General features: G+C 39.5%; 1 protein-coding gene across 3 annotated transcripts in view; it reads left to right on the top strand.

Moving 5' to 3' along the window:
- Positions 1 to 27,679, top strand: part of FRMPD1 (FERM and PDZ domain containing 1) — a 92,513-nt gene that overhangs the window by 41,312 nt on the left and 23,522 nt on the right. For 2 of the 3 annotated variants that reach the window (XM_041760619.1, XM_041760618.1), the window contains exons 2-6: positions 1,077 to 1,181; positions 15,665 to 15,822; positions 16,690 to 16,792; positions 19,612 to 19,657; positions 27,126 to 27,233. In XM_041760619.1, coding sequence (XP_041616553.1) covers positions 1,081 to 1,181; positions 15,665 to 15,822; positions 16,690 to 16,792; positions 19,612 to 19,657; positions 27,126 to 27,233 — 516 coding nt within the window. In that variant the 5' untranslated portion in view covers positions 1,077 to 1,080. Of the gene's footprint in view, positions 1 to 1,076; positions 1,182 to 15,664; positions 15,823 to 16,689; positions 16,793 to 19,611; positions 19,658 to 25,492; positions 25,612 to 27,125; positions 27,234 to 27,679 lie in introns of those variants that run through there. The other variant, XM_041760620.1, reaches the window with a different exon arrangement.

Here is a 27,679-nt window from a genome sequence, read left to right as displayed (position 1 = left end):
CCTCTGCCTGTCTCTCTCTCTCTATGAATGAATGAATGAATGAATGAATGAATGAATGAATGAATAAATAAATAAATAAGAAAGCACAGTGCAGAACAAGGTGTATGATATACTATCCTCTGTGTTATTAAGAGGGAGGAGAAATGAAATCATTGTTTATATTTGTTTATATAGATATAAACTTTGTAAAGAAAAAAGAGAGCAGTGATTATGAATGAGTGTGGGAATTAGCTGTATGGGAACAGCACAGAAGGGAGACTTTTGACTATCCTTTTAAAATTATTTTGGGAAGCGTGGGTGGCTCAGTAGGTTAAGCATTTTCCTGATTCAGCTCAGGTCATGATTTCAAAGTCCTGGGATTGAGTCCCACATCAGGCTCCCTACTCAGCAGGGAATCTGGTTCTCTCTCTCCCTCCCCTCTCTTTCTCTCAAATAAATAAAATCTCTAAATAAATAAATAAAATTATTTTGGCAAGAACACACTTAACATGAAATCTGCCTTCTTAATAAATTTTTAAGTGCACAACATAATAATGTATATCTTCTTTGTACAGTTTAGGGTTTGAATTCTACAAATAAATTATCCTTTTCAAAAATTCAAAATATTCAGCAAAAGAAGCAACAATCAGCAGAATAGGCACAGCGTGATTAGAATGCTTCCATGTACATGCAACTTCCAATGCAGGCAAAACTAAGCTGTGCTGTCTAGGGATGCATGCGTAGTTGGGGCAGCAGGCAGTGTCATGTGGCAAGGTGTGTTTCTTATGATAGGCCATAGTCACAGTTTGAGAAACCATCTCTATTTTATTCCCTAGTCCTTATCTTTAACTCTTTAAGATGTGAAAGGTGAATGTGTTTCCCACAAGACCATGGACTCCTTAGGCAGAGGGCTGCTATAAACTTGTTCACTCCAGGAACATTGAGGACTTGTTTATGTTAATTTCAAAGAAAGAGAACCCCAGTTATTTGATCAGCATGTCATTAAATGGGCAAATACAGGAAACATCACAATGATTTGTCAGAATCCTCTTCCAAATATTTGGTTAGCTTCTTAAGAGAGCTCTTCTTCTTTTTAGGTAAATGGAAGAGGTGGAGACCAGTTTATTCCAGACACGGAAAGCACACAGAATAGAACAAATGGTGGCAAGATGGCTACGACGTTCGCGGGACAGCTCAGCCCGGTAAGGCTCCTGGGCTAGCAGAGATTTATGTCAAAGATTTGGTGTCCCGGTGGGAGGAGATTTTGCAGCACCAGGGATTGCCATCTCCAGTTTGCTTTGTTCTTACACCATACGGTGAGGAAGGCATAAAGAGATTGGCAATTTTGCTGGAGTGCCTGTCTATCCCCCATCCAACTCTTCCCTCTTTGTCTCTCCACACACACCCACAATGTACGCTCACACCAAACTCATACACACATTCCCAGAGACAAACACTCGCACACAAATGAACTTATACAGACACACTCATACATACTGATGTGTGCATCTGCTTTCTGGAATATACACTCACTCATACACTTGTAAACACTCACTCAAGCTGTGTCTCACAGACACACCTCTTGTCTTAGTACTTGATGCAAGGGTCAGGCAGTCTTCTATTTATACTCTTTCCCCGTCTTTGTTTCCAGCAGCTGTTCCTTCCTTGCAGTCCCTATTTCATTCTAAACAAAATAAAATGAAATCAAATACAGATCTGATTTGACTGCTACAGGAGAACTTAAAATATGTTCTGTTTCGAAGTGTTCATTTTCCATCTCAGATTTCCCATCTGGCCCTGCCACAGAGATGAAATATCATGTGTCAGGTGTTTCTGAGACTCACAGTCTTCCAAAGGAACTGGAAACAGCTGTTGTGCTGCTGAGCGATAAACCTTGCTTAGGACCGGGCTGCCCTGCAGTCAAGTGCTCAGATCCTCACACACAGCAGTGAGATAAAGCTGGTAGGGTTAGCCCTGTGTTTCAGTTGAAATACCTGGGGCTCAGAGAATGACTCGTTTAAGATCATCTCCATCCCCTGTTCAGAAATTGTTGATAGGTTCCTTGTTCTTAGAGGATAAACATTTTTGGTTTGGCATTCAGTGCTTTCCATGATTGACCTAGTCCTTTACAGCTGTCTCTCTTACTGCTGGGCTTCCTTCACATCATACTCCAGCTAAAAGGAACTATTCATTGTTCCCCTACTCCAAGCACCCCTTCTTCTCCTCTCATCCCTTAGATCAGAGCTCTTGTGCCAGATCCCTTCCTCCCAACTTCATGCATACGGAACATACCTGCTGCTCAAGATCTGGCTGAAATACTCGATCTTCCAGGAAGTGTTCCCCAAACCATAGCTAGACTTGACCATTCCCATGGGACCCCATTGTATTTGATTGGTAGCATCGGCATCATGCTCCACCTGGTGTGTTCATCCTATTTGAGCACATCTCTTTTTTTCCTCATGGACAGTAAGCTTTGAGCACAGGGACAGTATTGGCTTCGTCTCTATGACCCAGAGGTGATTGAGCTCCAGGAGATTGATTGCATGTAGTCAAGTAGTACTTGATGGTGAGTGGGGAAACTGCTAGGTGCGTTGCTTCCTAAAGTGTCTTCTATAAAACCTAGTCCCGTCTTATGCTATTCCACTAAAGTTTGGAAGTGACACAGACCATATTCCACTCCTACCCACCTCTGCTTTCATTTTGCACAGTGCATTTTAGCTCTATGAATTCCTGCAGAAAAGAGACCTGTGTAACTTTAACTTTTGCCTAAATATTTGATGTTGGTACTCTCTAATATCCTGCTTTTTCCACAGAATGTAAATAAAAGATGACATTGACCTGTAGGAAGTTGTTTTATCCAACATCTTATTTGAGATATACTTACATATCATGAAGTTTATCCACTAAATATATACAAGTCAGTGATTTTTAGTATATATTTAGTATATGTACAGGATTGTACAACAATCACCACAATCCAATTTTAGAACATTTTCAATACCACAGAAAGAATCATCATACCCATTAGCAGTCACTCCCCATTTGCCCCTCTCCCATCCCCAGGGAACCACTCATGTAGTTTCTATCTTCATAGATTTGCCTATTCTGGTTATTTCACATAAACAGAATCATATAATATGTGGTGTTTTGTGCCTGGCTTCTTTCACTTCACCTTCTGTGGTCAAGGTTCATCCATGTTATAGCATGGATCAGTGTTTCATTTTTATTACCAAATAATATTCCATTATGAAGTATTTTCCTTGTCTGTTCATCAATTAATGTACACTTGGGTTGTTTCCACTTTGGGGCTATTATGAATAATGCTCCTATGAACATGTGTGTACAAGTTTTTGTTTGAACATACGTTTTCATTTCTCTTGGGTATATATTTGGGAGTAGTATAGATGAGTCACATGGTAATTCAATATTTAATCTCTCGAGGAACTGCCAGACTGTTTTCCAAAGTGGCTGTACCATTTTACATTTGCACCAGCAGTGTACAAGGGTGCCATGCCTCCACATCCTTGTCGATTCTTGTTTTTATCTCTCTTTTCTGTTGTGGCCCTCCTAGTGTGAGCGAGGTGGGATCTCACTGTGGTTTTGATTTGCATTTTCCTGATGGTTAATGATGTTGAGCATCTTTCCATGTGTCTGGACAGTCATATTTTCCAAGTGCTTGAGAAAGAGAAACAAAAGAGGGAAAGGTTCCTGGAAATATGCATGGAAGACATCATTTCTGTGTTTCTAGGATCAATTTAGCCTTGTCTAAATTGCTTCTCATTTCTAATCTCACAACCTTTATACAGGGTGGGTTCTTGGGGTCCTCCGATGACTTGAAAGTGATCAAGAGTTGAGCAGCTAAGTTTGGGGTAAATAATTCAATTCCCCAGAGTGGAGCAAATGGTACCATCCACCACCAGCTGCTTAAGAACAAGTCATCCTGACTTGTTTTCTTTTTTTTTTTTTTAAATTTTTATTTATTTATGATAGTCACAGAGAGAGAGAGAGAGAGGCAGAGACACAGGCGGAGGAAGAAGCAGGCTCCATGCACCGGGAGCCCGATGTGGGATTCGATCCCGGGTGTCCAGGATCGCGCCCTGGGCCAAAGGCAGGCGCCAAACCGCTGCGCCACCCAGGGATCCTGACTTGTTTTCTTAATCACACTCTGCACCCACCTTATCAGCAGCTATCAATTCACCTTCAAACATATCTCAGGTCTATCCACCTCTCTGTCTCTGGGGGCACTGCCATGGTCACTTAACTCTTTGTCTGATCCAGCCTATTCTCTACCAAGAAGCTGTAGTGGACTTTTCAATACACACCACTCGTGTCCCACATACTCACCTTCCATGCACCTACCATTGTGCCACAGCCTACAAGCGCCTTTATGATCTGGCCCCAGCCTAACTCTCCAATCTCATTTTGTTCTTCCTGCTTCCTTGGCATAGCAGGTTCTCCTCTTTGTTCCTTTCAGAATAATTAGCCCTCATAACACTTATAATAATAGATCCATTGATAACTTGTTTATTGTCTACCCTCCATCCCCTGTTTATTATATGGCCTTTCTCCTTTCAACTCACCTCCACATATGAGACCAAGGATCACAACTGTTTTGTTTCACAAAGTATCATCAGCCCTGAAAGAGTACGTAGTATCTAATAGATGTCCAATAGATTTTTATTGGCTAAGGACTTTCATAATGAGGAATTATATTATTTATTAAAATACATTTAGGGATGCCTGGGTGATTCAGTCAATTAAGCTTCTGCCTTAAGCTCAGGTCATAATCCCAGGGTCCTGGGATGGAGCCCCACATCAGAACTCAGTGGGGAGTCTGCTTCTCCCTCGGCCCCTCTCCCCTACTCATGTTCTCTCTCTTGTGTTCTTTCTCAAATAAAAAAAAAATATTAAAAAAAATTTTAGGTCCTTCCTTCTTCCAAAGAAAATTTTTGATGGCTTATAGTTTTAAAACATGTAGAAAATTTTAAATAAACTGAAATGCTATACATTGTTAACCAATTAGATGTAGGATTTAACATTCGAGTATTAACGGGGATCTGAGTTTTTTGACAGCCAGAGCAAGAAAAGAAAGAAGTACATTAACATGTTTTTTTCTAGTCCAGAATAAAGAAACCTAGAAGCTCATCTGCAGTCATATAATTTTACATGCACCTTTTAACAATCCTGTTATTTTTTTTCCAGACTTTCAAAAACTTCCAATAATTTCAGCCTCTTTTTACTTCCTTTACTGGTAATTGCCATTTTTTTCCCATAAAATTTAAGCTTTATTTCTGACTCTAATTTAATTGTTTAGGAGCAAATTAGCCAAAATAGCCATTTACATTTCCAAATATTGCTGAACAGATTGATAACTTTTAAGGACCTAGGGTTCTATTAGAGCTTTATAATGCATCATAAAACAGGTGTTTTTCTCTGGAGGTATGCCTGTGCCAACTTTCAGAGTTGCTTTGGATTTCTTAAATTTCAATTAAGTTTCAGTGGATGGTTATTATTATAATCAGTCAAATTCAGACAGTGGTGCTCAGAATGAAGTGTGCATGCGCGGATAGGTACAAGGCCTAGTGAAACTTATAAGAGTGCAAAATTATGCAGATGTGGTGAAGATGACTACTCTCACTACCTATGTTCATATTCCAACATAAAAATAGCATGTATAGTGTCATTGCTCTTTTCCAAATACCTAACCCATTAAATGGTCACTGTAACGTGTTTTCAATTTCTGTATAAATAATGCAATAAAGAGATGCCTGAGTGGCTCAGTGGTGAGCGTCTGCCTTAGGCTCAGAGCATGATCCCAGAATCTGGGATCGAGTCCCTCACTGGACTCCCTCTGGAGAGCCTGCTTCTCCCTCTGCCTATGTCTCTGCCTCTCTCTCTCTGTCTCTCTCTGTCTCTCATGAATAAATCAATAAATCTTTAAAAAATAATAATCAATAAAATCTACTTAAGAGCTGCAACATAGTGACATTACATCATTACCTAATTTTTAACCATTTTGCGTTGAACTAAACTGTCATCTTTTTTTTTTTTTTTTTTTTAATGACAGACATAGAGAGAGAGAGGCAGAGGGAGAAGCAGGCTCCATGCAGGGAGCCTGATGTGGGACTCGATCCCTGATTTCCGGGATCACACCCCAGGCTGAAGGCGGCATCAAATTGCCAGGCCGCTGGGGCTGCCCGATTGTCATCTTTTTAATAGCTCTGGATAGCTATAGAAATAATAACATAAGGAAGATTTAGATAATTGTATACTTTTCCACTTAATTATACCATTTTTTCCCTCCTATGAAAGTTTTGGCTTTTATGTAGTTAAATGTCATTTTCTTGATGATTTATTTGATTCCTTCTAAGCTTAGAAAATCTTCATCCCATAATTTTTTTTAATTTATTATTTATGATAGTCACAGAGAAAGAGAGAGAGGCAGAGACACAGGCGGAGGGAGAAGCAGGCTCCATGCACCGGGAGCCTGATATGGGATTCGATCCCGGGTCTCCAGGATCGCGCCCTGGGCCAAAGGCAGGCGCCAAACCGCTGCGCCACCCAGGGATCCCTTCATCCCATAATTAATTAATTTCCCATTTTGTTTAATAGCTTAAAAATATCTTACATTTAGTTCTTTAATTTGGAGTTTTAGTATAGGCTATGAGATAAATAACTGGCTTGATTTTTCCCAAAACAGTAAGTAGTTATTTCCATCACCATTGACTGTGAGTGATCTTTCCTTTCTTCAATGATTTATGACTCCTTTTTTTTATCATTATGAAATTCTTCTGTGAGTCAGAAATTGGATCTCTTTCTAGACTATTCTGAAGCATTGATCTGCTTGTTTACACATCCCTGTAATAAATTTTCTATTTTTTTACCCTTACTTGTAATTCCTGCATATAAACTTTAGAATAACTTTACTATATTATTAAAGCAACCCAGGGATGCCTGGGTTGCTCAGTGGTTGAGCATCTGCCTTCAGCTCAGGGTGTGATCCTGGGGTCCCGGAATCAAGTCCTGCATCGGGCGCCCTGAGGGGACCATGCTTATCCTTCTGCCTATGTCTCTGCCTCTGTCTGTGTGTCTCATGAATAAATAAATAAAATCCTAATAAAAAAACAACCCAGCATAAGATTTACTGAATTCTCTTATGCTTCATCTAGAAGTATTAGTTTTATAGAGCAAGATTTAAAGAAACATGAAGAGGTTAATGCAGCTTGGTGCTTGGTTCTATCCTCAAGGCTTAAGAAAGATTTCTCAACTTACCTTGAATCTTAATATTAATGAACACACATGCACATGTTGCAGACATGTGCACACATCCACGCACATACACAAGCACATGTGCACACACCTACCTGTGTGCACTGCATGTGTATTGTGGCATCTCAATGTCAGAAGCCCTCCCTGTTTGTTTTACATGTTTTCCAAATGTACTTTTTCACTACAACCATAAAAAGACTATTTACTAATTATAGGGATGGCCTTATTTGGCCTTTTTGACATTCCTATGATGTAGAAAGACCACTTCAGGTATCAATATTTGCTTCTTGACCTATGAGCAAAAGTGGAAAGATCTGAGAACAGGCTGGAAGGCTCTTGCACTGCGTTTTCAGAATTGCCATCATCTTCTGAATCTCCTTTTTAAAGTAATAGAATAATTGCTTCTCTCAACTGTAGGCCTTCACCCTATGACACTATATTCACAGTCTCTTCGTTGCATAGTCCCTAGAAACTGTCATAAGCATAGTCCTATGATTATGACTACATGCTACATTGCTTTCTGGTATGGACTGCTCCCTCTATTTCTGCTTTCTTTAAATAAACTTTAGATTAAAAATTCAGCTTATACCAGACTTTAGCTTTTAAAATCACTCAAGCTGAACATCTAATACAGTGTTTAAACATTGATTCAAAATAGTTTCTCCATGTCCTGCTGGCCCTCAAAAATGAATTCTTTGTTGTTACAGGATAGAATAAAATACATTTTCTGATATATTAGAGAACAGATAAAAAGCCACAGAATATCGGAAGCATAATCTATTTCCATGTGGTATTTTTTCATTTTCAGTGTTGATCAGTTCGGTGTGAACTAATAACCCATGAAATATAGAATTTGTCTATTTGAGACTACTTTCATGGTAAATGTAATTTTTTTTCTAGTCCTACTGTAGGCTAGATTCATTTATCGGACAGGAATTCCACTAGTGTGCCCTTAGGTCTTACTCTGTTTCAATGTAAAATCATCAGAATTATCTCAGATTTATGGTTTGAAGCTGTTACAAAGGAACCAGACATAGGTTTTTGGATTATCAGTGTTCAGTTCGATATTTATAAGATGCTTCAGAGCATCTTAAATCAAATTTTGCAGCAGAGAGCATTTCCTTCAGCTCCCTGTCAAATATTAAACACTCTTTGTGATGAGAAGCCACAGTTTGGTCATGTTCTCAAACAATCCCTTTTCAAACAAAAGCTGAAACATGGCCTTTGGGGAAAATGTCAAATGCAGACTTTGGGCCAAAGCCACTGACACTGTGCAGAGATAAGTCAACACAGTGGGGCCTTGTTTGTCTACAATTGTTGAGGAATGTACCCTTCCAAAGGGAAAAGTCAGATAACTAAAGACTACACATTTGAAAAACATCAAAATGGATTCTATTTTAACTGTGCAGTATGGTTTGTTTTTTTTTCTTTTATTCTCCATATATTAATAACCCTTACTCTATGCCTAGCTTTGAGTTTGGCACATGGGACAAAAAAGACATGGTTTTTGCCTCACAAATTATAGTCTAGAGAGGACAAGAGACTTCACATTGGTCATTGCAAATATTATTTATATTTTTAAAAGAGATGTAAAATGTTCTGTGGGTGTGTTCAACAGGAGATATTTCTGCCCAAACCAGAGGATAGAGTAGGGGTTGGGCATGTTGGGTAAATTTCTGGAGTGTGTGTGCTATCAGGGGTTATGGGGCTGGGGGAGGATTCTAGGTAAAGGGAAGAGCTTGTGCAAAGGCCAGTGTATTTGAGGAACTCAAAGGAGACTCCTTTGACTGGAACAAGAATATCGGAGGATGAATGGCTTGTTGGTCAAGGCTAGGGTGGTGGGCAGGAGCTGTATTAAGCCATATAAGGGGTTTTAGATGAGGCCATTTCGTCAAGGAAGACATCTGAGCAAGGTTGCATTTATAAAATCAATATGGGTATTGGATGGAGAAGCATTCAGGAGAAACAGAAGTGAAAAATGAAGAGACCAGTTTAGAGGCTATTGGAGAAAGCTGTCTGCAGGACAGGTAATGGAGACCTGAAATTGAATGGTGGCTGAGGAGATGGAAATGGACATTTTTAGAGATCTTTTGGTGTTGTGACTGATCAGATAATAGGGATGAGAGTGGGGTATAATCAAGGATGATTCCCAGGAGTTTTCATGATACCATTTGCTGAGCTCTGGGACATGGAGAAGATGAGTCCTAATTCCTCAGGGCTGAGCTGTGTAGCCAATTAAGCAAACAAAGGAAAATGACAAATATTGAACTCTTGTTACTTCCATTCAAGTTGTCTGCTATTTTTTAATGGTTATATATACATTTTTACCTTTGCCAATCATTTGAGGTACTGTTTTGTATCATGATTTCTATATACAGTATTTTGCTCAGGTATTCATTCATCTAATAAGTACAAATGCTTCCTTATGGGCAAAGGATCTTCACTCAGCACTCAGAGAATTTAGGTCTAGAATAATCCAAGCTCTTCTTAGGAAGTAAATCTGAACTGTAGTTTAGAGGATGCTCTGAGTGGGTATGTTCTAAGCTATGTCTCCATGTATGTCTAAAGTTCTGAGGCTTGTGATATTTCATTGATGTAGAGTCTTGGAGTAATTCTTTACTAAGTCCATCTTCTGTTGAGTTATTTTGAGTTTTTTTTCACTATTCTAAATGAAGTTGTGATAAATATTTTTGAATATTTAAGAATCAGGGTATTTTGAGTTCATATTCTATTCTAGGACTTTGCCAGGCCTGAGGAACACAGAGATAAATAGATACTACCCTTGTCTTTTAGGAACTCATAATCTAGTAAGATAATTTGTGTTTTTGTTTGGGGTTATCACTTTGAGAAATGGCGGTCTGAATAGTAACAGAAGGTCAAAGAAAATGATCACATTTTAAATTCATGTTACAATTTCCCTGATTATTTTCTAGAGAGATTGAATAGCCAATTGATATGGTCAGCCTTAAATCCCAGGGCCCGCACATATTGGGCTTTAATATTTTTATTTATATTTTTGGTGCTTTACTTGACATGTAATAGCACTCTGTAGCCCTTTCAATTGTACTTCTTTAATAACATTTTTCATGTTATTTACCAGCTTTATTTCTTCATGTGCAAGTTGTCAGTTCACTTGCTTTGAGCATGTGAAATCGGTATTTTACTCCATGTACTTATGCCCATTTTTTATATATTTGTATCACAACATTTTCCCCCCAGAATTTTATTTTTTTAAACTGATTTATCTTGGGGCGCCTGGATGGCTAAGTCAGTTAAGCATTGGACTTTGGCTCAGGTCCTGATGTTGGGGTCCTGGGATCATGCCCTGTGTCAGGCTCCAAGCTCAACAAGGAGTCTACTTGTCTCTCTCCCTCTGCCTCTGCCCCTCCCCCTGCTCATGGTCTTACTTTCTCTCTCTCAAATAAATAAAATCTTTTTAAAAACTAAACTGATTTACCTTATTTTCAACAGTTTTACTGAGATACAATTTACATACCATACAACTCACTTACTTAAAGCATACAATTCATTGGTTTTTAGTGTACTCACGATCCATTTTGGAAGATTTTTTTCACCCTAAAAAAACTCCATATCTATTGGCAGTCATTCCCCATTTCTTTCCAGAATTCTCTTGCTTTCAGCCCTAGGCAACCACTACTTTGTCTCTATAGATTTGCCTCTTCTGAACATATCCCATAAGTGGAGTCACATAGTATGTGTTTTTTTGTGGCTGGCTTTTTTCACTTAGCAGAATGTGTTCCAAGTGCATCCATATTATAGCCATGCATTCATATTTCATTCCTTTTCATTGCTGAATAATATTCTGCAGTGAAATATTTTCTTTGTCATTTCATCAGTTGATGTACATCTGAGCTGTTTCCACTTTGGGGCTATTATGAATATTGTTGCTATGAACATTTGTGTGTGAGTTTATGTGGACATAAGTTTTCATTTCTCTTAGGGATATATGTAGAAATGGCATTGCTGGGTCATATGGTATTCAGCATTTAGTCTTTTGAGGAACTGCCAGATGGTATCAAGGTTGCTTTTTCTCCACATAGTTGTCAACACTTGACCTATCTTTCTGATTATGGTCATCCCAGTAGGTATAAAGTGGTATTGTGGTTGGCATTGTGGTTTTGATTTGCATTTTCATAATGGCTAATGATGTTGAGCATCTTCTCATGTACTTACTGGTTGTTGGTATATCTTCATTGTAGAAATGTCCACATAAATGTTTGCCCACTTTTTAATTGAGGTATTTTTCTTTTATAAGAATTCTTTATATTCTAGCTCCAGTTATCAGATACATTATTTACAAATGTTTTTTCCCATTCTGTGGGTTTTTACTTTCTTAATTGTATCCCTTTTTTAAAGATTTAGGGATCCCTGGGTGGCTGAGGGGTTTAGCACCTGCCTTTGGCCCAGGGCATGATCCTGGAGTCCTGGGATCGAGTCCCACATCGGGCTCCCTGCAGGGAGCCTGCTTCTCCCTCTGCCTGTGTCTCTGCCTCTCTCCCTCTCTCTCTCTCTCTCTGCCTTTCATGAATAAATAAAATCTTTAAAAAAATAATATTGATTGACTGATTGATTGAGTTGATAGAGAGAAAGAGACAAAGAGAGCATGAGCCAGGGGAAGGGCAGAGAGAAAGGGAGAGAGAGATTCACAAGCAGACTCAGCCCTGAGCTCTGAGCTGGATATGGGACTGGATTTCAGCATCCCAAGATCATGAGCTAAGCCAAAATCAAGAGTTGGATGCTCAACTGACTGAGTCACCCAGGTGCCCCTTAATTGTGTCCTTTGAAGCATAAGAATTTTTAATTTTGATGAAGTTCAATGTATCTGTGTTTTTGTTACTACTTGTGCTTTTGGTATCATATCAAGGTCACAAAGATTTACTCCTTATTTTCTCTTAAGAGTAGTGTAATGTTAGCTCTTACATTGAGGTCTATGATCCATCAGGAGTTAATTTTTGTGTGTATGAGGGAGAAATTATAAGCTTTTATGGCTTACTTTTTTCCTTGAGAGAGAGAGAGACAAGCAGACTCCCTGCTGAGTGGGAAACCGCCCAATGCGGAACTTGATCCCAGGACCCTGAAATCTCTACCTGAGCCAAAGTCAGATGCTTAACTGACTGAGCCATCAAGGTGCCCCTATCCTGTTATCTAGGTTTTAAAATTTATATGCATTTATTTATATGTTATTAAGGGACTGAATATTTCATTTTATTTAAATGTATTAATTTAAATTCAAAGGCTGGTAATTCAGTTATTGGAAAATTTTAAGTATGTTTGGAATAACTCGGGCATGAAAATTTACTTTTAAGCTGTAAATTTTATGAAGTCTGAGTATTTCTGGTAAAAATATAGTGTCCAAACTGAATGTTCTCTAAATATGATTTATATCACACTGGATTTTGAGGACTTAATATAAAAAAGAGTGCAAAATACCAATTTTTTAATTGGCTACATGATGAAATTATAGCATTTTGGATATATTGAATTAAATAAAAATATATTATAAATTAAATTTTAAAAATATATTGTAAAAATTAATTTCACCTGTTTCTTTTTCCTTTTCTCATGTGGCTGTTAGAAAACTCACATTTACATATGTGGCTTGCATTAAATTCCACTTGGCCAGCACTGTCTGAGAAGCTGTGCCACAGAAACTTTGAAGAAAGGGGCCCATTTCCAGCTGCATGATTTTAAGCAAAAGTCCCTTGAAGGAAGATTCAGTATCCTTATCTATAAAATAGGGATAATCATTGTATCTCCCTCACAAGTTTGTTAGGAGGGTTAAGTGAATGAACTATGAAAATAAGTTGGGTCACTCCCTAGTACATAGTTATTGCTTAATAAATGTTATTTATGATTATTCTCATTGTTACTGCTACTATTGCTGTCTTCAATTTATCAAGTTTTTTTTTTTAATTCTGGAAGAATTTTTGACTGATGTATTAAATCTGTATTTTTTATTAGAACTCAATATTTTTATTTTTTAAGATTTGGTCTTTCCCAATCAGGAATCCAACATAACTTTAGCCCAATTACTTGTTATTCCTTTATTGCATCAATTCATTAAGATTTATTTACGTATTTATTTGAGAGAGAGAGCGAGAGCTCACACATGAGCAGAAGGGGGCAGAGGGAGAGGGGGAAAGAATCTCAAGCAGACTCTGCACTGAGTGTGGAGCCCAGTGCAGGGCTGGATCTCACAACACCCTGAGTTGAAACCAAGAGTCAGACATTCAACTGACTGTGACACCTAGGCACCCCCTTTTAAAGATTTATTTATTTATTTTTGAGAGAAAGAGTGAATGCATCATCTTATTGAGAATACTTAGCACCTAGGTGTGTCTGGCTGGCTCAGTCAGTGGAGCATGCAACTCTTGATCTTGGGATTGTGGGTTCAAGCTCTATGTTGGGTGTAGAGATTACTTAAAAATAAAATCTTAGGGGTGCCTGAGTGGCTTAGTCAGTTGAGCATCTGCCTTCACCTCAGGTCATGATCCCAGGGTCCTAGGATCAAGCCCTGTATCAGTTTCTCTGCTCAGTGGAGAATCTATTTCTCCCTCTCCCTCTGCCTGCTGCTTCCCCCTGCTTGTGTGTGCGCACTCTATCTCTCTCTCTCTCTCAAGTAAATAAATAAAATCTTTTAAATAAATAAATAAATAAATTCTTAAAAAGAAAAAAGAATGCCTAGCACCTAATACACATTCAACTAATCTGTTTCAGTGAGTTACCGAGTGCTTTTTTGAGGCTGTGTTTTGTGTTTGTATACTGCAACTCCACTAACCTTACTTTTTTAGCACCAGCAGGCCTCTTTGTTGATCATTTTCTAGTTGTAATATCATCATTTATTTAAAAACAAGTGGTACTTTTCCATTTCCTATGTTTATTATGTGTCTTACTGTTTTTCCTTCTCTGATAACTATTACGTGCATTTTCTCTATATTCAATAGAAGTAGTATCTAGAGTATCTTTCCAAGTTGTTTTTTTTTAAAGAGTGTAAATGTGATTTTTAACACTTGGTATAGGATATTATTATTTGGAAAGGCCCTTTTATAGCTTTAAAGTTTTGTGTTGTTTTTTTAATCAGTAATGGCAATGGGCTTTTTTCACTACACATTTTCAGTTTTCTGTTTCTTTCCTCTCATGAGGTCTATTTGCTGACGCTTCTTAGTATGACGCATGTGCTTGCATAGATGAAATCCTCTTTGCTTCTGAGCTGGGGAGTCAGATCATCATCTGTTCAAATAGCCTAAATCAGCTCTAAGCTGAGGTGTGAGGAACTCCTTGATGGATAATGTACATGAGGTTTTGTCACATGCATTTGGACTCCATGGAGCAGTTTTTTATCTTTCCCAATTCTTGTTGAAATTGGAGGTCATTATCAATGACAGGTGATTTTCAGATAAGTGAGGTCCTGTTGCATTAGGCAGAGTTCCTGACAGTATTTGTTAAATGGATGAGAATAAATGATAGGGCTTAAATGCAGAGCCCCGGGGGTGCTGTTATTCCTCCACAGTCTGTTATTTATTATGACAATAAACACCGCATCCCATCCCCATTTGACCTTTCTCAGAAAGGACCACTGACTTGTAGGAGAGAAAAATCATTTGCTACAGACAAATGAGAAAATAGCTCATGACTTGCATTGTAGTTTTGAGAGAGAGAAAATACAACTTTCAACCTACCTGCTTTTAGATTTATAGGGAACATGTATGTTTTTAAAGATCATTATAGAGAGAACCTTCACTATCTGGGATTTCATATTGGAATCCTCACAGTTTCCAAGTTGAAATGGAAGTGAAATTCATCTTAAAGCAAAAAAGAAAAAAAATCACCTAAGAAACAATCCATCTATGGAATTAGCATTATGCATCCAAACTGAACATTCCTCGTTCCTGTTTATGGTCCCTGTTTTTCCTCTTCTGTACCTCTGCTGAAGCACTGCCTCCTGCCTGATGGCTGGCTGTTCATCCATGCACCCATGCATCCCTGCATCTATACATCCATCCACTCAGTAGTGGCTGGTGAATATCTTCTGTATGCCTGGATCTGGGATGTATAGATATGCCCTCGATATCTCTCAAGGTGCAGCTCAAATGCCCCCTCTTCCAGGTAGCAAATGTTTTCCTTGATTCCTTATCCCCTACCCCACAAGCTTAGAACTGCTCTCCCCCTTCTCTGAGTGCCCATAGCACTTCAATACTTCTGTTTTCGAGCATGGTGCTACATTCTACTGGATGTTTTAATCTACTGGTATTTGTGCCTTATCTCTGTCAAGAGGAGAGTTGAGCTGTGCTCTGCTCTGCATCTTTCTCCACCAGGATGCCTAGTGCTGTCCTGGTTTGTGACCATTACCTAGAATCTCCTCTCTCTCTTTTTTATATTACTCCTTCTCTTCCAGGGCTAAAGTTGCTGCAGCTGATGGGCCCGCAGGGATCCCAATCCAGACCATCACCCCTGTGAAACACACAGTAAAAATAGACAAAGATGCCCTCCTCCAGGACTATGGATTTCACATTTCTGAGAGCCTTCCCCTCACAGTGGTGGCCGTCACAGCAGGTAGGGGCTGACTGGGAAACAAGAAAGGATTTTGGCCTCTCAGGGTGGGGAGAAACAGCCCTGGATCTCTTCCCATCTCTCTGTCCTAGAATATAATTTTGAAAATGCCATCCCAGGAGGTTAGATAGGGTATATCTAATTCTGACCTAATTCTGTCTAGAGCTTTGTACCTTCCTTTGGTGCAGAGAGGGAGGAAGCCCCAAGTGCACTTGCCGATCTGAACCCCAGGCTCCTGCTGGCCTCAACCAGGCTTTTGCCCACCCATGGCTCCCTGGCCAGTCTCAGGGCAGTGACAGTATTTGGATCAGCTGGCCCTCCTCTCTGAAACCCTACATGCTCCACGCTGGGGAAAGTTTCTGGCCAGAGAGTAATAGAAATTATTGATTTGTTTTCACTTGAGTCTTTGTAAAATACAGGCTCTATCAGGGTGAAGAAGAGCAGGCTGGAAATGTCTAGTGTTTGTTTTCATACATCAGCTATGTATTGATGTTAGATCTGGAACTAGTTAAAATCTAATTTCAATTTACACACACACACACGCACACACACACACACACACACAGTTCTTTAGAGATGAATGTAGTAGATTCATTGGCCAGGTCTTTTGATTCAGGGGATTTCCACTAATTTTCTTCCCTAGGACAGTCTCCTAATATCCTCTGAAGGTGATGGATGGTAGGTACATTATCCATGTTTTGTAAACAGGAAATAGATCCACGGGAGCCCCAGGCTGGCTAGGGGAGTGAAGAGGGCGGTGAGCTAGTGTCCTGGGGACTGAATCAACCTGCCATTCAGTTATGCTGCTGTGACCCATGAGGTCTGGGTCCTCCTAGCCTGAAGACCAATTACTTCTTCTTTGTCCAACAGGAGGCTCTGCTCACGGCAAGCTTTTTCCTGGTGATCAGATCCTCCAAATGAACGATGAGCCTGCGGAAAGCCTTTCCTGTGAACGAGCAGTCAATATACTGAGGTACTAAATTGCTTCCATTATCTGAAGAGTCACACAGATTATCACAGAGCAAAGACGGGTGACAGGAATGACATAATTGATCTCCTGTGGTTTTAGTGGGTAGGGTCCAGGCTTCTTTAACGTGGAATTTGAGAATTCCATCTTGGTCACTGTGTGCTCTCTTTCATCTACCTAGAGAAGGGATGAAGAGGCACTAGGGTGCTATATTTCTCAATCCCCTGCTATGCTAGACACCGGACTGGGTACTGCAGGGGTTGTAGTTATGAATAATACAGGGGCTTTACCTGGTAAGGATTTCTAGGATTGTTGTAACATATGCCAAAGATTGGACTAAATTGATGCTGAATCTGTTAGCTCTTTCTTCAACTCTTCTGATAGCTCTTCTTAAATGCCCTTGCATACACAGCCTGCTGGGCAGATATGTAGTTTCGTTGATATGGCAGCAGCCAACTTCTCCCTGGTGGCATTGTGACCTGTGCAAGCACCTCATTTTCTGTCTAGACTGTGATCTTCCTAGGAGCTGGCACATAGTGAGAGCTCAGTTGAATGAGCCAAGAGAGTTAGCACCAATAGTTACTGACCCTGGTTTTAAGACAGGAATGTCAATGGATAGGCAGGTAGGTGTGAAGAGGGCTAACAGACTCACTCTAACCTAACAGACTTTGTCTTCCAAATTGGTCACTCAACACTGTTTTGATGACTTTTATATAAATAAAGAGAAATGAGAACTTAGAGTTATAGGAAAACCAACTTGAAGATGCTTATTATGCCTTTTTTGTAAGTGATTTGGGGTTGGTTTTCATTTCTGAGAGCATCTCATGGACAGTACACACTGAATAATAGGTAACTAACAAAGAGTATGACAAAATGAAAATGCAGGAGGAGGCAGTCTTCGCCCTCAGGAGGTACACAGTCTCACTGCAGGGAGATACATACACCCAGTTTAAGATTTACAGAGACTTCCATCAACGTGTGGAGAACAGAATCCTTTCAACCAAGCCCAGTATTGCTTCTGGATTGCTGGAGAATAAGTTGAGTGGGTGGGACAGCTGGGATGGGACTTGGTTATTTCATTTCTACGAAATGAAGTAATGGCAGTGGAAATCATGATGTTTGCTTTCCTGATTATTGTGTGATTTTCTCAAAGATAATCAATGCCAGCAAATTAATTTTAGGTTTTCAGTGATACTAGTATTTCTGGCAAGCTAGATCAAACTCTAATATGCAAAAATTATTCTCAACTTAAAAGCAGTACACTGGAATTTGGGTGTTTGGGTAACACTGAACCCAACCTGCTTACTGAGCACCTTCAATGGGCAAGAAGCTCTGTGGGGCAGAGGGACTGCATTCTCCACACACCTTCAGGCTGGTTGAGCAGAAGTGACCTATGCACACCCCTGTGAGGTTGAGGGCAGACCATGCATTAAGAGGAGCAGACAAAAGGGGCTATAAATGCTACAAATTCCTCCAACTAGTGAGGCAGTTGTGTTTGACAAAACAGAGATGTCCAGAAGCACTTCAACTGTACTTTTAGTGTTGGGACGAATTTGGTGCACAAAGGTAGACAATCCAGGTGAAGAAGTGCTAAGCGGGAATTACCAGGTGGGGTACGGGGAGATGCTGAGGGCTCAGCTTGCCTGAAGCACCAGATGACTAGAGGTGACGTTCTGGGAAGTGAGGCCCACATGGTGAAGGGTGTCGCATGCCCACACTGCAAATTCAGGTGTTAGTCTCCGTCTGGAAGGTCAAGCCATTGAGGACTTCTTAGCTGGGATGCTACTTGATGTGTGCCATGTGCTGTGGTCTCTATCCTACACTGCATGTGAGAGGGCCGTTTTTTTGTTTTTTATTTTTTAGCTTAGTTCCCGGTGCCATTGCCGCCTATAAAGGGCTAAGTCCAAGCAAAACATGGTGCAACAAAACCTTTCTAATCCCTCCAGATATTGTGGGACCTAAATGTCCTTTTGAGAGCATTTGGAGCTTGGTTTGTTGTAGATTATCTTAGGAAAGGCCTGTTCTTATACAAAATGGAAAAGAGGCAATCCCCAGACACTTAGAAACCACAAGTTGATTTTTTTTTTTCCATTTGAGGAAGCAACACACCAGCAGCAATTGGCCTAAATGTTCATATTGCAAGAAGTCAAATGAAATTATTTGCAGACAGCTTCTCAATGTAGCAAGGGCAAAGAAAAAGGAAATATAGATTGATTTTTCAGTTCTGTTCTCTAATACAAAATGGAAGTTTGGCAGACATCTGTTTGATTTTTATCACTTTGGGAATCTAAAAGATAATAACAAGACAGAAATATCTAGTATCTTGATACACAAACTGGTTGGTTTTTACCTGATAAATATTATCTATATTCATTTATTCAATTTAGTGAAATGTTTAGCCTCAGTTGTCTGAAACAGCAACGTAAATTATCTGTGTTATTACTGTGTTTTCTCTTAAAGAATTTTTTTTTTTTTTTGGACATTAACCTAGCTAGTGGTCATGCCAACTGCATGAGTTCCCCATCATAAAGACTAAATTAAATCTAAGTGACTTAAGTGGCTGGAGGTATAGATTAGATGGTAGAGGCCGGGATCTGAAGATTCTCTCAAGGTGGGAGGGGCACTCTCGGACAGTGTCAGCTCCTCTGCAGAACACTGCTTTCCTCAACGTCTTTCTCAATGTTGCTGAGCCAAAGAAGCTGAAGCAAAAGAGGCTGCTTTGTAATTCTGCTGGTCTTTTTGACCTTGACTCCCCCACACACACACTCACATCATCCAAAGTGATGAAATGTTATCTTTATTCTGTTTTGTTTTTTTTTTTTCAGGGAAGCTGAAGACCCTCTTTCAATCACAGTTGTTCGCTGCACATCGGTAAATCTTTCTATGTCCTGTTAGTTTTACCTTTTTCGGACCCAAGACTCCATACCCCCTCATAGAATAAACAGGGAAGGCAAATGGCAGAGGGGACAGCAGACAAGCAGTGGGTGGGCAGGCAGTCAATGTAGCCTGAAGACGGCTTATGCATCAGTGCTGTGGAGGAAACAGGCATGGATTGGTCCAGGCTTCCAGAATTTGTCGTCCAGCTAAGGAGACAGATCTAGGATTAAGCAGAGTGGGATGATGACAAAAGCACCAAACTACAAGTTTTAAGATAAGTTTGTAGGTTATGACTTTGGGGAAGTCATTAACTTTCAGTTTTCATTTTTTGTAAAACAGTGATGATAACAGTAATTGTCTTGTCTAATGAGTTACTGTGAAAACCAAGTGAGATGTTGGATGTGAAAGTGTCCTGTCAGCCCTGGGGTTCATCACAGGGCAAGGTGTGGCTTAAACAATATGCTGGTAGGAAATGACAGTCCTAAATGCCACAGACCAATGAGCCCTTTATCTGTGATACAGAGGAAAGTGTATAATTAAGTCCTAAGAGAAAGAACTATCAAGGAGGAAGAGCTGACAGAAAATTCTCATTTGGAGACTTTAATAAATACCTCTTAGCTTTAGCCACAGAAAGATAAAAAAAATAAATAGGGGTATGGAGAATTTCAGTGATGCATTTGATAATCTAATCTTATTGACCACATACCACTCTATCAAAAAAAAATTCAATAAATTCCCCAAATAAGAAACCATATAGAGGTACCTGGGTTGCTCAGTGGTTAAGCATCTGCCTTTGGCTCAGGTCATGATCCTGGGGTTCAGGGATTGAGTCTCTCATTGGGCTCCCTATAGGGAGCCTGCTTCTCCCTCTGCCTATGTCTCTGCCTCTCTCTGTGTGTCTCTCATGAATAAATAAAATCTTAAAAAAAGAAACTATATAAATCTCTTTTCCAAAATATAATGAAATAGAAGCTAATAACCAAAAACTTAATTAAAACTGTCCAGACATTTGGAAATAAGAATGTAATCTCCCAAGTAAAGATAGAGTCGGATAGAAAAGCAAAACTAAAAAAAAAAAAGAAAGAAAAGCAAAACTACCATTATATAGACTAGTTAGAAGAAAATTTAAAATTAGAAGTGTGCTTTTTAAAATGTATGTGCAGTTGAAGCTATACTCAGAGTAAAATGTATAGCCTTAGGTGATTTTATTATTTAATAAGGAAATAGGTCAAGAGAAAATTCAGTGCAAGAAGTTGGAAGAAAAGACTATAAAACATAAAGCAAAAGAGAGAAAATGATAAAAATTAAAATCTAAGTGATGCTTTGGAAAACGAAAGTTATAAAGTTGATAAATAAATCCCAGAGTCAGTTCTCTAAGGGAAAAAATAAAAAAGGAAATCTTCACAGAAAAGAAATAGGTGGACCCTATGTGAAGGAAAGTAGAATATTATGAAAGATAGGATGTAAAAAAAAATTTTTTTAATACAAAAAGAAATATACCATGTTCTTTGATGGGAAGACTGTTATGAATACATTGGTTATTCTCATATTAATGTATATTCTGAATCAAAATTCAAACTCCTGATAGGACTTTCATTTGGATTTTGGCAAAGTTTATCGAAGTGAGGCTTACCAAGAAAATCTTTATTAAAAAAGGAGAGTAATGGGGTGCCTGGGTGGCTCAGTCAGTGAAGGGGCCCAGTCGATTTCGATTTCAGCTCACATCATGATCCCAGGGTCATAGGATTGAACCCTGTGTCAATGCTCTTTGCTCAGTGGGAGAATTTGCTGAGGATTCTGTCTCTCCCTCTCCCCCCACCCCCTCACACTGCTCTCTCTTTCTCTCTCAAAAAAATAAATCTTTAAAAATAAAAAAATTTGGACAGCCCAGGGCGTGCGGGGGGGGGGGGGGGGGGGGGCTCAGCGGTTTAGCGCCGCCTTCAGCCCAGGGCGTGATCCTGGAGACCTGGGCTCTAGTCCTGCATCGGGCTCCCTGCATGGAGCCTGCTTCTCCTTATGTCTGTGTCTCTGCCTCTCTGTCTCTCTGTGTGTGTGTCACATGAATAAATGAATAAAACCTTTAATAAAAGTTAAAAAATTAAAAAATAATTTAGATTAAAAAAATTTAAAATGTAAGAGTAATGAGGATGACTTTGGTGTAATAGATTTTAAAACTAATAAAGCTAAAATAATTAAAACAATATGATATTGACAAAATGGTTGGACATGACAGTGTAATCAAATAGAAAGTCTTAGAATAGGTACTGAGATAAGAATTTAGTATGTGAAAAATATCGCATCTCAAGTCACTGGAAGAAAAGATGATTACTCACAAAATCATACTAGGACATTTCTTTAAGTATTTGAAAAAAGATAAAGTCTCATCACACCATTTGATGTAATAATAATTAAATATAGAAAAACATAAAAATGTAGACGATATAGATGAGTGTCTGTGTGGTCATAGATTATAGAAAGAATTCCTAGCTAGGGAGTGGGAGGAAGCACAATGAACAAACAGCTATTTGATTATGTGGAAAAATTAAATTTCTATGGTTCAAAAGCTTTACAACACCAGAAAGCGAAGAAATTGTGGTCTCTTCTCATTTTTGAAAAATACTGTTTTTTGTTTTTATTTCCTGGAAATAGAATAGAGGAAAAAAACACCTAAATAGTATTAAGATATTTGCCATAAATATGACAGACCAAATGGTTTTATGAACAAATAAACAGAGATTCTTCTAAACAGAATTTGTCTATGAAATAATGTGAAATCAATATACAAAAAACAGTATACTGAAAGCTAATCAGTATAAATGGTTGTGCAGGTGGTAAGAGATTCTTTTTATTTAGCTGATTAGCATCTCAATGGAGAACATCTTAATCTTAATTAGGTGTTTTTTTTTCCCCTGCTGTTTTCAAGAAATGAAAACAAAAGAGAACACTTGTTAAGTAAATAAGAGGAAAACAGCTTATGGTTGCATTCTTTTATTTTTTTCTAAGATTTTATTTACTTATTTATTTGAGAGAGAGTATGAACAGGGTGGAGGGGGCAGAGGGACAGAGGGAAGCAGACCCCCAGCTGAGCTGGGAACCTGATACAGGGCTTAATCCCAGCACCCTAGGATCATGATCTGAGCCAAAGGCAGATGCTTAGCCCACTGAGCCACCCAGGTGGTTGCATCCTTTTAAAAATGAAAAATATAGGGAGAGGAAAATTAACATGTTCCAATACAACTCCTGAGTTTCCCCTGAGGCTCCCAAGCAGAGGAGGATGCAAATGTTGTGCTCTGGAGGTCCTGCAGGGAAAGCTTATATTGGTCCATGTCCTGAGAAATGCCCTGAATATTGTCCAGCTCACTCAGGCCTCTATTAGGAATTATACAAATGATCACATATGTCTTGCTTTAGTAAGGATGTTCATCTTTGCCATAGCAGATTCTTAGGGTTCTCAAATGGCTTGAAATTAATTATGAAGGATAAAATCCAAAGTTGGTGGAGGAGGGTACCTGGCTGGTTCAGTCAGTGGAGCGCGTGACTCTTGATCTCAGGGTTACGAGTTTGAGCCCCACGTTGGGTGTAGAGATTACTTAAAAATAAAAAAATCTTTAAAAAAGTTAAAATCCAAAGTTGGAATAGTAATTACTACTTCTGTAGGACATAGAATTTTATGGGGAAAAATAAATGTATATTGGTGCAGAGCTGTATTTATATTAATGATTTATAATATATTGGTATTAATATTGGTATTATTATATTAATACCAATATTTAATGTCTTATTAAATCTTCACCAAAAGAAAATCGTACAGGATAACAAATATCCCCCTTTTGCAGATAAGGACACTGTGGCCTCACATGCTCATAGTCTCATACGCAGAAATCAGTGGAGCTGGGTAATTTTCCAGGTAGTCAGATTTCAGAACCCACAGTCATTCGGATTATGCTAGTATACCTCCTTAAACTCTGCTGTCTTTTTTTATTTATTTTTTATTTTTAAGGGGGAGGGGCAGAAGGAGAGGGAGAGAGAGAATCTTAAGCAGGCTCCACACCCAGCACAGAGCCCATCATGACCCTCAGATCATGATCTGAACCAAAATCAAGAGTCGGATGTTTAGCCAGTTTAGCTACCCAGGCACCCCAACCCTGCTGTCTTTATAAAATGACATTGACCAGTCCAGGGCCAATGTAAAAAAAAAGATATAGAACTTTTTAACTTGTCCCTTTTGATGCACTTTAAAGTCTTAGTTCAGTAAAAATATGCACTGAGAAAATTTTTATCAGCTCAGGTCTGCTACTCTCTGATGAATTAATTTAGAACCCAGGGAGAATCTAAATATCCTAGAATAATGGGGAGCTCATATTGTTTAAAGTGCCTCTTTTTCATATTAGATGGCACAAGTGAGTGGTTCACAACATGTTTTAGATGCCAGGGCATACAGATAGCAGCAAAGCTGCCATTCAGATGTAAAAGTGGGACCTGTGGTGGTGCCTGTGGATTGGGCATTTCTATGACAGAGCGTGTATTCTTTCTCAAAGCAGCTAGTTTCATAGCTAGGCGGTTTCAAATGTGAGAGAGGCCCTTCTTCCCTGTGACTCCCACCGACTAGTGCTAGTCAGGGCAAGTCTACCTTGTGTGAAATAGATTGGCAAAGATTTCGAGTTGTGGCCTTCTCTTCTCCAGGCTGTCTACTGTTCCGTCAACTCTTCATCATAAGATGCTTCTCTGAATTCTCACTTCTCTGATAGCTTTCTGGACAGATTCCAGTTCCACAGTGGACTTTCCAAATGGTGGCACCTGAAAGGAATATAGTTCCTCCTGGGGTCAACTGGCGAGAGTACCCAGGGAATGGAGGGTGCACTTTTGACATGCATCAAAACTGCCAGTGATGCCTAAGATTGGGTTAAGATTTTAGTAGGCCCAGTCACGCTGTTGGCTTGGGTAAAACTTGTGGTTAACCAAAAACAGAGGCTGTGTTTCAAATGAATAGCTTCCAAGCCCCCATCCCATGCTGTGCAATTGAGTTTTTTGGATCCTCAGTGCCACACTTCACATTAATCCCTGTCAAATCGTGTTGCTTCAGCCCAGTGTTCTGGCATGCTGAGATTTTGCCGTCAGGGAATTACAGAACTGAAAGGAATATTTGTACAGTCATCAGCTGTACTCATTCTCCCTTCCTGTCAGGGATCTGCCTCTTCCCACGCTTCCTCCACTTCCTCCATTACCCAGCTAGTTGATTTTATTTAGTCTGATCCAGCTCTGGGCCTCAGTCTTGCAGGGTTGCTGTCCCCAGGGCGAGAGAAAATAGAGGTTGCCTGCCCGCTGCCCACACTCCTGTCACAGATTCTTTTTCTCTCTGCATCTCTCCCTGTTCTGCCCCTGGTTTGTCATTCCTTTGAATCTTTAGCATAGTGATGGTTGCACCTGTCACTTTCACCCTTCACTTTACTCTGTTCCCTTCAGTCTTGACAGCCCTGCCCTCTTATATCCTCTTATGTTTGTTCTTAGTGATTTTTTGGCGTCTGGCCCATAGCCACCCCTGCTCCTCAAGTTTTCCACACAGCTCCTTTAGATACTGTTCCTTTACTTTTCCTCCCAAACTTCTGCTGCCTATGATACCATGTAGCTCTATGTCATTCACAGGTTTGGTAAGTACACTTTCTCTGACTTCATCCAAGGTCTTGCTAAACATCATCAATGGAGACTGAGCCAAAGGGAGCCTGAGTTGCTTAGTTACATATTAGGGCAGTTTTGAGCATAGATCAACTCGTTTTGAATCCTCCTAATGGCTCTGCATCTGGCCTTCTCCACAGGGGGATTATAGGAGACCTTATCAAACACTTTGCAAGAATGAAGGAATACTGCTATATCCACAGGACCCTGCCTTACCAATCTGGAATCCCATCTTCAAAAGAAAAATGAACTTGGTTGACTCTGACTTATTCTTGGTAACTCCATACTGGTTATTAGTGATCAATGACTAAAACTCCTTGACCATCTCTTATCTTGAATTTTGCCAAGAAAAAATGACAGGCTTACCAATATGTGTTCTTCTTAATCTTCATGTTCATTTTCTGGGAAATTTGACACTTAACCATCTTTAGTCTTCTAATATTTCTTCCTTTTCTCTTCTGTGGGTGATGCCAACTGTTACATATGACCCCTAGATTTACTGAGATAGGTGTCTTGAACTCATTCAAGGCAGTCTGATAGTCTTATCACCAATTTGAGGTTGTAACTTTCTTTTTTCCTTTATTTCTTCTATCTCTTCTGATTGGAAAATCATTCTACTTGAAGAAGAAAGCAAATCAAGGTTAAATAATTTCTGGAGTTGAGGGATTACCACACAGGTAGACTTCTTCCCCAGGGACATCGCTATTTCCTTTTCTCTTTTTACTAAATTTTTAAAAAGCAAACTGTATATTTGAGATACTGAATCATAGTCATGAACCTGTTACATGAATGCTCTAGTTACTGTAAGATCAAATTTATCTTGCCGTAAAATTTCAGGGTCACTTCTTCACTTCATGTACTTAATGGTATTGGTCTATTGATATCCGAGGCTATGAGCATTGTTTCCTGTATTTCTCTGATTGTTGTTCTATCTCTCTTCTGTCCTCTATGCAAAATGTGGTCCAGAGCTCCACCTTAAGACTCTTAATGTATGTAAACATTCTACAGCTGGCCTAACAGACTATCCAGACCAAGAAATGTAGCATGCCATGCTGGGAATAATGTATCAGAATTCCATCCAGGAAGATCACATTCTGTTGGTCTAGATCATGCAAATTACTGTTTATTGTGGTCACAATTTAACCTGATACATTCTAAGCCAGGGCCTTCATCACATACCCATACCAACCTGTGATGACTCTTTCTACCTCTGGGGAAAGAAAGTACCACCCAAAAGATGAGAAGAGCAAAGAGGGGCCAAGGATCAATCACAAGGGTCAGAGCTTCAGGGAGCCCTAGAGGTATTCAGATCCAACTCTCACATTGTACACAGGAAGATGAAAGGCCCCAGAGGAATGATAACTTGGCCAAAGTCATGTCACACACAGTTATTTTGTTCACACACACACACACACACACACACACACACACATATACATGTGGTCTTATTCCATAAGAATTTGTGTTTGAGGTAGTTCTTACAACTTCACAACTGTTTAGTAACAGAACTTGGATATTCTTGTTCACAGGCCAGTTCTTGCTTCATCATACACAACTATTTACAACCATATTGAATCCTTGACTGTCCTCAGACACATAAGAACATTGTCTGGGTTGGGATTCCCAAATTTCATGAAGAGATCTTTAGTGGGACTATCCTTCTCTGTGGGTTTCAATTGAGTCCTCAACAGTTGTCAGGTTTATCACTTTTGTTTTTAAGAAGTGAGAAGATGTGTAATGGCTTTTACAAAAGTCCTGATCTCAAATGTGTCATGTTCATATTTTGCAGGGAGTCCCCAAGTCATCCTTCCTGACTGAGGAGAAGAGAGCCAGGCTAAAGACCAACCCCGTGAAGGTGCACTTTGCTGAAGAAGTGCTTGTCAGTGGACACAGCCAGGTACGTCACTAGTCAAGGGGTTGAAATCACTCTTCATGAAGCTGGGGAGCTGCCTCCTGGTACTTACCTCTTTGAGATTCTGGAATCTTGCAGTACAGAGAGGATACCAAGGGAGTGCAATAGGTGTGCTAAAGACTCTGAGCACCCTCAATAAGTTACCTGCTGACCATGGACAGGGAGAGCCAGGAAGAAAAACACTGGGTGTTTCTCTTTTATTCTGTGACTGAATTCTCACCCATGAAATGTCAACAAGCTCCAAATGATAATTTCTCATTTTGGCCTTGAACTTAGTGTTGCTTCCATATTGATAGTGATGGTTGTGATGAAGATTGGCTTCCCCCTACCCGAGAACCCATTTTGTATTGAACTTCTATTATATGAACCTAAACTTTTGGGGTACATAATCCTTCATCATCATGATACCCTGGAAAGGAGGTATTTTAACA

The sequence above is a fragment of the Vulpes lagopus genome, chromosome 7 (assembly GCF_018345385.1).
Source record: "Vulpes lagopus strain Blue_001 chromosome 7, ASM1834538v1, whole genome shotgun sequence".
Classification (NCBI taxonomy): domain Eukaryota; kingdom Metazoa; phylum Chordata; class Mammalia; order Carnivora; family Canidae; genus Vulpes; species Vulpes lagopus.
The sequence above is the reverse complement of the archived record's forward strand: the minus strand, read 5'-3'. Positions and strand labels throughout refer to the sequence as shown.